The following is a 15,090-nucleotide window of genomic DNA, read 5'->3' as shown; positions in this document are numbered from 1 at the left end:
GCTAATAAATAAATCCCTAATTTCACTGGGTAACGATTAATACATTTATGTATTATTATGCAAAATATTGAATGAAAAAACTAAGGATGTCCCTTCATGAACTACCAGCATCAAATGATAATAAACAATAATATTTGTATTTTTTTATTATTATTATTTTTAGGGTTGCATGAAACTTAGTCTGGCTACTCATACTAGTCTGTTACTGTTACTAGCGAGGGGGTGCCTCTCATGAAAGCTGTGCATCTGATCTCACAACACCGGAATGCCCATCACTAATACAAAATCGAATCAACCCTTTTTAGGGGTGCTCAAAAAAGGGTCTAAAATTGCCACTGGTGACCAGACGTCCGCTTTTACCGGGACATGTCCTTATTTCGAGACCTAAAAAATGCGTCCGGCAGGGATTCCAAAATCGCGATTTTGGGATATTTGTGTTTCTCTGGGTCTTTCACAAACTAGTTATTACGCCCTTACAAGTTTTGGAAAGGGTATCTCCCTTAAGTTCCACCTTCTTGCGCGAGCTCTGACTGTAGAGAAAACTGTCATTGGTCGACCGCCTTCTCAGTGTTGCCAGATGCACGATAATTATCCTCCAAATACAATCATTGCCAATCTGGCAATACTGTGCACCTAGCCGCCTCCACTAGTTGCTAGTGATGGGAAGTTCGGATCATTTTACTGACTCGGTTCTTTGAATCTTGTTCAGTAAAATGAACAAATCTTTTTTTGAGTCATCCGTTCATTTCAATGGGGGGGGGGGGGGCAGATGAACGAATCGTTCACCACCAACCGTGTCTTCGGATCAATGTTTCGTTCTTCTGCCAACCGAGTCTTCGGATCAATGTTTTGTTTTTCTGCCAACCGAGTCTTCGGATCAATGATTCGTTCATCTGCCGGGTATGAGTCTTTGGATCATTTTTTAGGTGACCTGCATAGGCTCAGTACTGGTAGCTAGAGGAAACTGAAATGATTTGTTCATTTTGACTGGGTCTTCGGGTACGAGTCTTTCGATAATTTTTTACGTGACCTGCATAGGCTCAGAAGAGGAAACAGAAAGTATTTTTACCTCATTCACTTTCGCGTGATTGGGTTTAGTAAAACGTGAATGATATTCGTTCACAAGTGATAATTATAGGTTTTGTTATTTAAACTTTTTTTTTTCTCGACCACGAGAAAATGAATGAATCGCTCTCTGAGACTACTCGTTACTCTCGATTCATACTAATGATTCGTGCAAAATGAACGAATCGTTCACGAACGACACATCACTACTAGTTGCATTGTTTACAACAGCACATGACATTTGCAGCCATGCCGAAACGTAAATGTAAGATCACGGACAAAAAAAGAAATAAAACATGTTTTCGCCTCGCCCGTGATGCTTCGGAAGTTGAGTGCATGAGATGCAGAGCAGGCACTTATGTGTCAGTGGCAAATAAAGGTGCCAGCGATTTGTATTAGTGATAACTGATGTAACCACAGTAAGTTTCAGGCATTTGACACTTTCCTAGTCAGAGTTGCATTTACCTCAAATGGAAAACAAGGCCTGCCATGAAATGCTCTCCCCCCGCATACGTTTCTTCCCTTCTACCCCAGCATTATGTACATTAAATAGCATAAATTTAATACCAATACATGTGTATGTATAGGTTGGACAGGTCTGAAAACAGAATAGTCCATGGTAGGTGGGGGATTATTGGTGGTGAAGCTTCGGAGCCACTTAAGTCTCCCCACCTTCAAGAAAAGGCTTTAAGACGCACTTGTTCCGGGAGTACAACGGTACTTAGGAATGATTTGCTGGACCTGATGTTAGCTTCCTTCAGGAACATAACTTGTTTAACTACATGCTCTTATGTTTCTTCCCATTGGCACTTATTTGCTTTTCACAATATATGCTTGGCTACTCGCAATGTTCAATCTTGTTGTTATGATCAGTGACCTATGCACTTTTGTAAAGCTCTCTCTTGGAAGTCGCTTTGGATAAAAGCGTCTGCTTAATGAATAAATTTAAATGTTTCTACCTTTTCTTACTATTATTATTAAATTAACATTTTACATTTAGTCATTTAGCAGACGCTCTTATCCAGAGCGACTTACAGTAAGTACAGGGACATTCCCCCGAGGCAAGTAGGGTGAAGTGCCTTGCCCAAGGACACAACGTCAGTTGGCACAGCCAGGAATCGAACTGGCAACCTTCGGATTACTGGCCCGATTCCCTCGCCGCTCAGCCACCTGACTCCCTATACTTTATTATTCCCTATCCCAGTATTATTATTACACATCTTCTTCCGCCATTGGCGTCTATGGCAGACCCTAGAACTATATGGTAAAAAGTTGTGAAATTTGGCACACTCATTAAGGACAGTCCCTTCTTTATTTACACCAAGTTTCATGTCTCCCATTGGAGCACTCTAGCACCACCAACGGGTCAAAGTTGTACTTGTGTTTAACCCAGTAACTTTTGAACCCTTATGGCAGATTTTTAAAAATGAGGTACCGTTGGGTTCCCTGGAGTTCAACACACCCTATGGCGTAAGAAAAAATGCTTCTTTCGCTTATCCTCTTCAATTTTTGTCCAATCTTTCACAGAATTGGCGAGTATCATCGTCAGAGCAACCATCACAAAAAACTTCAAGGGATTTCTGATTTTCAACAAAGCAACCAAACAGGAAGTTGGTTTATATCTCAGCAACTCTTTGAGCAATCAACACCAAACTTGGTAGGTTGACTCTGAACCCTCTTCTTAGGATGTCCAAACAATTGGGTGTCATGTGATCACTGGGCGTGGCCGCGGGAAGCAAAAATGTGTTTAGGCCAATAACTGTTGATTTTTTTGCCTTTAATAAGTGATTCCTTTGTCTCATGATATCTTTGGACATCCCGTGTGTGACACATGATAACTTGTGATAACAGCCGAATTGATGCGGCCGCCATTTTGAATTAATGAAAAAAAAAAATCTGTACAAATGTTGCCCAATCTTCACCAAATTTGCCAGAGATTATCTTCTGACCAAGCCTCACAGCTATCATGTTTTTTAGATTTTCGAAACTGTTTGCCCGGTACAACCGATCAAAATTTGCCGTTAAGCCAGAAAACAGGAAGTTGGGTCGTATCTCAGCAAATCTTTGATGGATTCACACCAAACTTGCTGCATGTACTCGTTACCCTGAGGTGCTCGGCCACCACATTGCTGCTTGCAGCTATATTTCTGTTTTATTTTTTCATTTATTTCATTGACTTAAACAATAGGAGTTATATTTCCTATATTAAACAAGGATTTGGTGGCTAGAACATTTCTTTTGATGTTGATACATAGAGGTTTTAGTACTTGTCTTTTGTAGGCTATAAGCATGTGAACCTTAAATATACATATTTTAACTGTGACTTTGACTATGATAGGTGTGAAAACAATTCAAATAAAATTATTAAATTAAATCTTACTCTACCTTAACCACAATGTCTTTAAAAATGCATTGATTTGTTATGGCTCTCCTTCGAGTTTCGACTGCTCGTCTGACTGTGTGTGTGTGTGAGTTGGTTCGGCCCTCCATCATGCAGTATAATTGGTTGACACCGCGTGTATTCAGGGCGGCGCCAGGAATTTTGGGCCCCATGACACATTAAACCAATTGGGCCCCCTCTGGGTCCTAAAGGCCGATATATGCTTCTCTGTTTTCCAAAAAACGGACACATGGGAACGCCCTTCTCTACGGGGAACGCCCTCTAGTAACGAGAATATACCTAGCTCTAACGGAAGAAACGGTTGTGGATGATAATGGGGTCTGGAACGTTGGCGAGTTTGAATGGACGATAATGGGGCCGCTTACTCTACAACTGGCAGCTCCGTTTTTCTCCTAGATTCAGACCTAGCCCCGGTAAATTGTAGAGCTAGCTAACTACTACACTTCTGTAGTAGTGCAGTAACTACTACACCCCACAATTTCCCCAGAAATATTTTCAGGTTTCAACAGGGGCGGAGCTTCATCATGGGGCCCTCAGCTACCAAGTCATTTTAAAATTAAAACCGTAAAAAAAACGGTAAAATGTCTGATGAATGCATATGTTATAATGTGTCACTTGTTCCGCCAAGTAAGCCTATATGTCAAATAAGACACAAAGAAAAGCCACATTTGTTGACAAGTTTGTATTGACGAACAAAGAAAACTGAGTTGACCCCCCCGATTGTCATTGTATAATTTGCACACTGGGCCGCACCCATGCACCCACGCTATCTCTGCTACTGGGCTTCAACCAGTGCTGCTCAAGCAGAAAGACAGGGTCAGGGAGAGAAAAAGATAGATTTGTTCGGCATTGAAGGAAGAATAGGAGAGGAGGACAGCATCCAGAATGCTGCTGTGGGAGAGCCAGCTGAAGCAACAGGTGAGGTGGACAAACAGATGTAGAAACAGGCAGGTAAGAATGCAGGTCTCAGGATAAGGGAACTCATTTATATTATTCAGTTTCTGGCAGATATGACTTGAATGGGGTGTGAATTTTGTATAGGATGTTAAATGTGTGTATTTTGGGTTGGGCGTGTGATTCATTTTTGATTAATATTATTTAATATAATAAAGTTCTGTGTAACAAATGATTAATTAATGAATGATTTTGAACCCCCTCGGTCTGACATGGAACCCCCCCTCTCTCTTTTCATTTAAAACATGTCGTTTTGTTTAGCTCTCAAGTCTTCTCCCTGTGTGTTTCAGGTGTTGCCTAGCAACTAGTGCTGTCAAACGATTAAAATATGTAATCGCATTAATGTCATAGTTAACTCGCGATTAATCGCACATTTTTATTCTAAATGTCCCTTGATTTCTTTTTGTCCCATTATGTTTTCGCATTTTAATGCTCTTATCAACATGGAAAAGTGGATTGGATGCTTAATTAGTGCAAATGTTTTTTTTAAATTGAAAAAAACATTGCAACATTGCCTGGCTTTGACGAGGGGGCGGAGAATTCCCATCAGCTGTGTGCTTGGCCATCAAGTGGTATTTCAGACTCGACGTGCTGCGATGATAGCTCAGTTCACAACGACAAAACACACAGATCAATTTGGTCTTGTCAATGGAACCATTTGGCAAATTTGTAAAAGAAACCTTTTCATTCAGAATCTCATTGGCATCCATTTCGGCGTCTCGCGCTCGCTATCCACTCAAAACGTAACTTTAGCCTACTACTCTTTAGCCGGCTCGCAAGCCCAAACAAGTGTGTGCGGCATGCCTGTTGTTTTGTTTCCGGTCTAGCTAGATGGTATGGTGTTGTAGTTTTTCTAACGTCAGTAGTCGTTGCAACAGCATGTGAAAAAAAATACAAAGTTTGCTAGGCCAAAAAGAACGTTAATCTCGCGATAAAAGAATTAACGCTGTTAAAATGGGTTTGCGTTAACGCCGTTAATAACGCGTTTAACTGACAGCACTACCAATCTGAAATCTGAGCAACCAAACCTAGCAATCTGCCTAGCGCTTGTCGTTTTTCTCTCTGTGTTCACACTTTTCTGCTCTTTTCTAAAGTTAAGAAATTCCTTGTCGCTGTTCATGTCTTCATTATCATCTGGATAGTAAAACCAGATATAAATAGCCTTAAACAGGCTCTGGTAAAACTCTGACTCCTCAATATCCCTCATTCTGAAGATGACGTCAGAGGGCAATAAGAATCCGTATCAGACCGGCGAGGAGGTCTATAGAGCTCCGGTAGTTGACGTCACGCAATCCCAGCATGCACCGGTCATCGCCATTTTGGCAGGAAAGTGGAGAGCCAAGTGGAGCGCCAGAGTGTACATACATATATACTTACATACATATTATACATAGTTTAATTTGCTGCCTATTTCAATAAACATAGATTCAACATGGTGGATAGCTGCTGTGCGCCGGGATGCCTGAACCGTCAGGGAAAAGATAGAGGGAGAGCATTTTATAGGATTCCTAAGATCCAGAGAAAAGAACCCCATAATTCCTGACAACCACCCATGGCTTAAACTGAGGATCATTCAGTCTCTTGGAATGACTTATCTGTAATAAATATGTAATGGCATTTTTGTGATGAAAAGTGCACTGATATAATGTACGTTAGCCAACATTAGTACCTAACCGTTGACGAACGTTACAGACTAGGTAACGCTAGCTAGCTATACAAGTTAGAAAACTGACTGCATTAACGTTACACATAGCAATTTGTTGCTGGTAGACTTCAAAGCACGAATATTCATCACTAATCCAGCTGATTGCGTCCATTTATACCCCTCCATGCTTTTGTAGGCTTTCAAAGACTCCAGAGTAGGACGAATGAAAGTTGATAAGAGAGTTGTAAATATCTGGATACAGAAAGTCAGGGAAACCTTCCGTTTCACTCGTAAAGGTCGTAAAAATAACTCCGGGAGGATTATATGGATCACTAATGTTTAATCGATCAAGTTTTGCTTTATAGCTGCCTATGTCTTTTGAATTAAAGTGCGCAGTGAACTCGGACAGGTTGAAATCCGTGCCGGCGCCGTTCATTTTTGCCACTACTTTCCTGCGAAAATGGCGACGTAAACAGTAAAGTCACGTGACGTCCAGAGCTCTATACGCAGCTGCCATCACTACCCATTAGCCAATCAGAACGCTCGTACTGTCGTTGCCATATAATAATTAACTTTTATTGCCAAACACAAGTAAAAACAAATAGATCATTAATTGTATTATTATATTTGAAATATATATATACTCAATGATGATGGTTTATATGATATATAATATATATAATTTCATATGAGTTTTTTGGGGCCCCTGTCAGTCAGGGGCCCTTAGAATCATCCTAACTTTTCCCCCCTATACAGCGCCCCTGCGTGTATTATTGACAGGAACAGAATGTGAGGATGATCAGACAGTCGAAACGAATGTGTGTGCGCCTTTAGGCCTATATAATTATTTTTTTGTTATTCTTTGAATTAGTCAATTATTTTAAATACAATTAAAATCTTTCATTATTTAATTATTACATAATCATTTAATTTCTATAGGCTATATTAATCTATAAAAACTAGAGTCGGCTCTTCAGATATGCGAGCCAGCTCCCGACGTTCACCATTCGCGAATGACCCATCACTAATTTACGTATATGCATTCACATTGTCTTGGTGCGGCATGCAATACACTACCACTGTGGCAACCTTCTGATTAATAGCCCGATTCCCTAACCGCTCAACCATCTGACTCCCAACACATTAATGAACATTAATGTATGACTATTCATCTATGGACATTTCAGGCATGTCTATGTCTTCGAACAAACAAGCAACAAAACAAGTCTCATTCTTTACAAATGTTTCATTCAGGTTTAAACTAATAATATAATTTCAAAATATTGATCAGTAAAAACTTTATTTTACCCCAAAATCTATACACTCCCAACTTTTACCAATGTCACTAATGTTCAAACAAATACATACAAATATAAAAAATACAATCAATGGACAACATATACAAGTGTTGTCTTACATTGTAATATGTACACCTTCACACAGTACCTTAACGCACCATAACTAATGATAAATAACAAAGGAAACAGTTAAAATTGACATACTGGTCTGAAATTTGCTCCTGTGTAGGGAACATTTGTCTGGCAATAATTTACCTGTTGTGCATCTCACAGATTATCACAGTGAAAAAACAGTTGCATTAAGGTGTATTTGATACCAATTGCATAATTTATTTTATATTACAGTTGTAGGTACATATTTCCTTTCACTCTACTGACATCAGTAGTTTGTCTGCGTTATCAGAATAATTGTGGACAGTTACTAAGGAAGTATCTTTCAGTGGTGATAGGATGCTGGGTTCCATGTTCGATACCATGACCTGAAATGAAAACACAGCATATTTATGTAATATCATATTTCGTTGCCAGTCAATAGGGTTCATCTGATTTCTGTATGTGTTTAAGTGCATGGAAACCAGGGAGCTTGACTGTCACGCACCCTGGAGTGCTGTAGGACTGGTTGACCTGGGAGGTCAGAGTAGTGGTGGCGGAAGAGAGAGTGCCTGGGGAAGGCCCGCGACTGGGACTACTGGGAGAGGAACTGGACGATACTGAAACACAGAGGAACACAGTCAGCCAACGTTTCAATATAAATTATGCTCTTAAGAGTATGGATACACATGTATGTAAGTTTCTGAACTTTACTTTGAAGGAATTTGACAATACAAATGTATTTAATTTGTGTTTTCAGAAGCCACCTCCCGGAAATGAGTCTCTGCAGGTTGGGATGTCTGCATCTTGTCACAGAATGTCACAGACTTGTGTTGTAAGTGTAATACTTACCTCCCCCTGAAGCAAGAGGGCTGTATGATCTGGATGTGGACGCCTGAAATAGTGTGTTACATGATGGCTGATGAGGAAAAACACATTGCAGTTTACATTTATATTTGTTAATTTACCGGACACTTATCCAAAACAACAATAAAGTTAGTGCATATGTTAAGTCCAGTAGTAATTAAGGTCTAAAAGTGCACAGTTCTGACAGTATAATAGTCGTTAGTGTCAAGGAGCAGTCTGTATGACACAATGCCACAATAGTACAATCTACAATATTGCATAATTTCACAGTTCAGCTCAAGGAAATGCTTTTGATTCACACAATGACTGTACAATGACTACAGTCAGCAAAAAGAAGCTACAAATGAACTTGTTTACAATCCTGAGCTCTTTTACATTATATTCTTAGAAAACATAAACATAATTCTAAAATGGCATTGGTAGAGATACCTGCTAAAATTCAGCTAATTTTGTGGCTCACCATTCTGGAGTTGAAGTTGTGAGACTTCATAGGTGAGTTGGACACAGGGCAGTAGATTCTTTTCTCTTTCTGTCTGCGGTTACAGAACCAGACACGGACCACCTCTTTCTCCATGGACAGTTGGTCTGAGATCAGAGTGATCTCCTCTGAGTTGGGCTTGGGGTTCTGAACAAATGTAAATTATGTTGTCATAACAATGTGCTGCTTGTTAGTTCCACTCTCAACTCCAAACTTTACCACAACAATAATTATTGAACAAGGGTTTTATGAATGACGCTATGTAGAATAAACATGATGGTGACATTTATCTATAGAATACATACAATATAAATGTTCTGTCACTTGCACATTTCAGCACTCTCTGACAAAAGGATTGACTGTTAGCACTGCTTTTAGTGTTTCTGCTTCATTGGAGATACTGTAGATGACATCACAAACTTACGTCCATGAAGCGTTTTTCCAGGGTTAGCTTGATGTTGGTTTCGATACTCGTCCTCTTTTTCCTCTTCCTGCCATATCCTTCCATCAAGGGAGGGAGAGAGGCAGAGGCGCTCATAGGATCCGATGGGGAGTTCTCTAACAGGGAAACATTGATAAGGGCAACCTTAACCAAAGTAGTTTCAGTACAAATACACAAATCGAAACTATTTGAGGCATAAAAAGATAAACATTGCATTTCCCATATACATAATGATGAAGCTTGTCGATCTATGATGTACTCAGTTGTTTGAAAAATATTGTGTTTAACACTCTCATGCTGCACTCTACCTGCATCACTTAACCACTTTTCAAGTAAGGGCTTCAGTTTGCACATGTTCTTAAAGCTCAGGTTCAGGGCCTCGAAACGTGAGATCGTTGTTTGGCTGAAGTCGTTCCCATACAGTTTCCCCATAGCCAGACCTACATCGCCCTTCACAAACACAAGCATACAAGCACTTTGTAATACATATCTCTATCCACTATCCCAAAATCAAAAATACATAAATTATAAACATTAATTTGCCAATGTGTGAGGAAACTATAGCCCACACGTCAATGCGTTACCTACAGGCACCAGTGTCTGGTACATACTGTACCTGAGTGAAGCCCAGTTTAATACGTCTCTGTTTGAAGGCCTTGGCAAATTGTTCCAATTCCTCCAGGTCACTAGGTTCGTCCTGTTGGCTAACTCCCATGTGTTTAGGCACCTGTAGGTGGGACATGTCCAGATGGCCCTCCATGGACGAGCCAGCCAGGCCTGAACGACTCATGGCCTGGGAAAAGAGGCACACAGAGGGGATGTAGCATTAGGGACAGTGGACCTTGCAATGGATTCATTCGTTTGGAATGAAAAGGTTGTGAGCATTTTGACCTGGACTGGGTTTATGGCAGAAAATGAACCTCATAGTTGATCTACACACTTTTCATGCACGTGTACAAAAGAAAAATTATGTGAGTGATATGGTACTGTGGGATGAGACCTTCTCCCTCCTCAGGGTTAGGTTTACCTGGGGTGTGAGAGCTAATCCAGGCTGGTGCTGCAAGAGGCCTGACTGACTCTGGGGCGGCAGGGACAAGAGGTTCTGCTGCAAAAGTGCTGAACAAGATAAGATATTGGGTGTTTACAGCAGCATAAAGATAGAGATAATAAAGTAATGAATTCAAGTAAAGAGTGTTTCAGCAATTGAGCAACCGAGTTTTTTTGGGGGGAGGGTTGGTGCTGAACTGTTGACTAATCCCTATGACTAGTAAAGAGTGACTGAATTCAGTCTAACAAAAGGACTAGTCTGCTGACGTAATAATACAGTGTTTATCAATATATTTATGGACACACATGGTTATTTACCTTGGTGGTTTGTCTGAGTCTGTGAGAGCAGGAAGGATGATGGGTGAGCTCCTGGCATCAGGACCAGTTGCTGCATGGTATGTAGGGAGGGCAGCTCCTGTAGAACAGGGATAGTGACAGGGGGGGTCTCTTTTTAAATGTCATAACCCATAAATCTGAAGACTGTTTTGCTACACTATCTTATTCTTAACTTTTTCCACTTTTTACTGTTTTGTTATGAAATCCTACATTTGGAATTGTAAATATTAATTAAACAGATTTATACTGGGACTCTCCATGGAGGCTTACAACACACAGACATGCATCCCCACACACACTCAAGAATAGTTAGCTTGTGCCAACAAGTGCCAATCCTGCAGTGCAGTACAACATGCAGTGTGCATGCATCTATTGAGATAGAATATAACCATAGTGTCTCACCCCGCTCAGCTGACCACCATGCACTGGTGAGCCTTGTGTCAGGTGACATGTCTTCAGAGAGGTGACTGAGTGAGGGGAGTCATTCATGTCCTCTGTCTTGATCTGACAACGAAACACCACCACAAAATGACACTCCTCCTACTTTAACAGGAAGAGATTTTCCTTGAACAAAGACTATGAGACTATAAACCTTTTTTCTCTCCATGGATTTAGTTGGCGGTTTCTACAGAACTACCCTAAATTGAAATTTACCTGTGTTCTAATAGCGGATGGTGTGTGTTTGTGTGCGTGAGTTGTGTGTGCGTTCACATGCATGTGAGCTCTTGAACCGGTTAAGTTAGGTTGCAGGACTTGCTACACGAGATACAAACAGCAATACAGTCCCACCCTCCCCTCGGGCAATGCAGTAGGCTATGCAAATGTATTCCAAAGCTTAGGGCAGTTCCTGTAACTATGAGGACTACAGGCAAAAACTCAACCACCCATCTTGCCAAAGTTTGAAGGAATATTTGAGGGATGTTCAGAATAGCCAGAAGTTGTTTGAAATGTTTAAACAGTAAAATAAACTACGAAACCCAATTGTTTTCCCTAAGGGTTTTACCAAAGTCAGTTTCAGTGGCTGTGGTACAATACTGAATGTCACATTAGGCTATGTACCCAGATATGGGAGAATGTGCTTATCTTTAATGTTAGTTTGATGTCTTTTTATAAAGTGACTGTGGACAGGTGGGCTGGTAAACATCTCCCTGAAAGATTCTCCCAAGCATAAACAATACTGGCTTGTTTAGTTACTGTACGGCAACTCAGTCAGGGGGTTTGGAGTAAAAGCTACATTAAGGATGTTATTATGTATTGACAAAAGGTCATTTATATTAACCTATGTTTAAAAAATACTTTCCAATTAGGAAAGTTTAGTTCTGAAGAAAAGATCGGAAATGAATACTCACTTGTCTGGAGAAGTCAATGCCATTTTGTTCTATGTCTGCAAAGAAAAAACACCATAAACACAATTTATGTACCAGCATGTTGTGTCTTTTCTTGAAAGTACAAGCACTTGCAGTGGTGAATAATGCCTTGTCCAAAATGGCACATTCACATAATCTCAAATAAACCAAAAAAAGCATGATATATGCCTGGGTTCAAAGGTGTACTGTGCCAAGGCAGGTAATCTTCCCTTATTTGAATGTCAAATGGGACCTCTGGGAGTTTGCGGTGGGTAGCATGCCTGCTAGACCCACAATATGGAAATCCAACCCCTCTCTACGGCCAAACTTCCAGTATGGAAATCATCAACCCATGCAAATGAGCTGACTGTAGCCATAGCAACCTTTTCAGGTCCTTCCATTTGAATGTTTACAGACCCACAGGTGCATCTGTATGTCTGTCTCTCTATTTCTCAACACTAGTATACTACCACAGACACACATACATATAAAATGACTCTGTGATCTAGACCTTAGTGGGTCCGTCACATCACATTTGTCACCAATGGACAAAATCTAGGTCTTAAATTGTGCATTGCATTTGCTTAGGGGACATCCATTTACTTACATACAGAGAAATATCTTTCTAACCTACATGTTATGCACAATTAAATCTTAGTAGTAAGGCTGATATTCTAGCATAAAGAACACTCAATGTAAAAATCTATGAAATACATTTTTTTATGATTCTGAGACTTAGTATATAAGTATTGACTGTCTTATTTCCTGAGGGTATATAATGTTTTTGGGATAATTCAGAAGATTATAGTTGTCATTTCTGCAATTTGACCAATTCAAGGGTTAAACAAATGAAAACATTCACTTCTCTTTTGTTTTGAATCTAAGTTCCATTTTTCATGCAGTTTGTTCTGTATTTTACTACCTAGTGTGTCAGCACACAGCAAATGGCTTGGAGTGCTTCTATGCAAACAGCCTCGGGTGCATCCTGGTAGGCCTTCCAACTGACAGAGTCAACACAGCCTTTTTTTCAATGAAGTGAGATTGAGGAAGATACTGGTATGGACAGCAATGTGTCTAAATGTAGTTTTCAACAAAACTTGAGCACATTTGCTAAATTAGTTCTATACTATTAAGCAAATGCTGACATCATCACTGATCATTTTCTGAGATTGAAGAGAATTTTATGACAAAGTTGTCTTTCTTTTTTTGTTTTTTAATTGAAAATAATTATTTCAATTTTCTCAAACGTTCATTTCACAAAGTACATTTCCAGGTAAGTATCAATTACATGACCATTTGGCAAAAATATTGTGGTTAAATTATGAATTAGACAATGATCAAATACAGAACATAAACCAATGTGTATTTTAAAATGTTTGACTGTAACACACTGAATACATACTCTCTGTATTTACTGTGTATAATAAGTACTAAGTACTAATAAGGTTTTTTTGCTCACAGGAAAGAAAAGATGAACATCGAGGGCAAAAAAGGTGACTAAAAACAAACATGATAACTTTCCCAGATATGTCAGCATAATGTTTGGAGATATGCTTCCCGAGAAAAGAATGAAATGATAGTCAACTACAACATCCTTACCTGTTTGTTCATGGTGAGACTGTTCCACTATGTCAGTGCTCATCTTAATATCTGTAATGATAAATACTGCTTATTTTCCTAAAGGATTGTAGCTTTGCTGGAACAATGCAGCAGTCAGTGCTACAAGTAAAATGATCTTGAGGTTATTCTAATGTGCTGTGTACTTTCAAATTTTTCCCCCCACATGAGATTGCTGTTCTCATATTCATAAGTTGGAGGGTATCCCCATTCAGTGTTCACCACAGTTACTCCTGTTTGCCTATCTCTCGCAGTCAAAACAATACAGACCAAGTCAACCCACATTCACATAGATTATTAACACGGCACAAAGATTTATATGACATTTTGGATTAGTTATGTAAAACCTAAACATAATGGACTCATAAACGAACAATTAATGATGGCATAAAAATATAACTCACCTTAGTTTGAAGATCCCCCAAAAAGTTTCACATTTATATATGCCTCTTGTCTTATTAATGGAATTTGAGAACAACTTCGAGAAAAAATCCACTGATGCTCATCTGCATTTACCTAAGTGGGTTAGTAGAGGAACGTTCACCTTTTCAATCCCCCACACGTACAGATGGAGGATCATTTGCATAAGTCTCTGGTGTGTCCTATCCAGCCTCAGACTTTTGCATAAAACAACAATGGGACTGCAAACTTCAGTGTGTGTATGTATGAATGAATGGGTTCCCAAGCCAAAAACATGTTAAATTAAAAGTTCAGCTCTGGCCATTAAAAAAAAGAAAATTATAAGATGTCAACATATCAATACCTTTTTTGTGTGGTGAAGGTTTATCCAGTGTCAACATGACTGATGAAAGCAGACTGGAGGATAAAAAAGCATGATGGCACAGGTTCCTCTCATAATGCCCTCATCTAAACTCCTCCTTTTTCTTTGAAACCATTGAGGTGGCATTGCCGTTTCTCAACTTTTTTCTCAGCTACTAGTTATCTTTTTGAATTATATCCAAATGCAAAGAAAAGTAGACCTTAGAAAGGTAAAAACGAAACAAAAAAACCTTGTTTTGAGTGGAACTGCAATTTTGGGATTGAGGGGAAAGGAGTATGCTGAGAATACATCTGTTTCACTCCTGTCATTGGGTTGCATCCTCAACAATGTTGTTTTTGTCATGCCTTTGGACAATCATCATCACATATTGTTCCAATAACTGAGACCCACACTCAAACTCCCACAGAGAGAAAGAGGGGGGGGGGGGGGGGTGTGTAAAAGTATGTCTGGTATTTTAGTACAGTGACTTTGGAAGGTATTCAAACCCTTTCATATTTTGTTGTCATACACTTTATTTATTTATTTTTAAATTACATTTAAAAGTGATGTAATAGCCTATTATAAGTAATAATCCATCCTTACACAATATGCCAATATTTTACTTTTCTTTTACAAACTAAAAACATTTGTGGAATACAAAATATATATTTCTAAAAGTATTCAGACCCATTATTTATAACGTGTCCCAATGCACTGCGCTGACCAGCTGTCTCCGGTGTTTAC

At 39.4% G+C, this 15,090-nt stretch overlaps 1 protein-coding gene across 5 annotated transcripts; it reads right to left on the bottom strand.

Moving 5' to 3' along the window:
• Positions 1-7,346: 7,346 nt before the first annotated feature.
• On the bottom strand, positions 7,347-14,124 carry pou2f3 (POU class 2 homeobox 3). Of its 5 annotated transcripts, none has more exons than XM_067257179.1 (13): positions 13,991-14,124; positions 13,569-13,619; positions 11,973-12,007; positions 11,026-11,127; positions 10,606-10,702; positions 10,268-10,356; positions 9,857-10,033; positions 9,549-9,690; positions 9,223-9,356; positions 8,781-8,945; positions 8,306-8,372; positions 7,962-8,073; positions 7,347-7,842 (listed from the first exon to the last, which is right to left on the bottom strand). In XM_067257179.1, the coding sequence occupies exons 2-13, from the start codon at positions 13,609-13,611 to the stop codon at positions 7,800-7,802; spliced, it is 1,206 nt and encodes a 401-aa protein (XP_067113280.1). In that variant the 5' UTR covers positions 13,612-13,619; positions 13,991-14,124; the 3' UTR covers positions 7,347-7,799. The 5 variants fall into 5 exon arrangements, with proteins under 5 accessions (XP_067113280.1, XP_067113282.1, XP_067113281.1 ...); XM_067257181.1 differs by having other exon boundaries at positions 8,306-8,348; XM_067257180.1 differs by having other exon boundaries at positions 13,569-13,634; positions 13,991-14,095.
• Between the last annotated feature and the right edge of the window lie 966 nt (positions 14,125-15,090).

This window comes from Osmerus mordax, chromosome 19, assembly GCF_038355195.1.
Source record: "Osmerus mordax isolate fOsmMor3 chromosome 19, fOsmMor3.pri, whole genome shotgun sequence".
Lineage (NCBI taxonomy): Eukaryota > Metazoa > Chordata > Actinopteri > Osmeriformes > Osmeridae > Osmerus > Osmerus mordax.
Note: the sequence above shows the minus strand (reverse complement) of the source record. Positions and strands in the feature narration are given on the sequence as shown.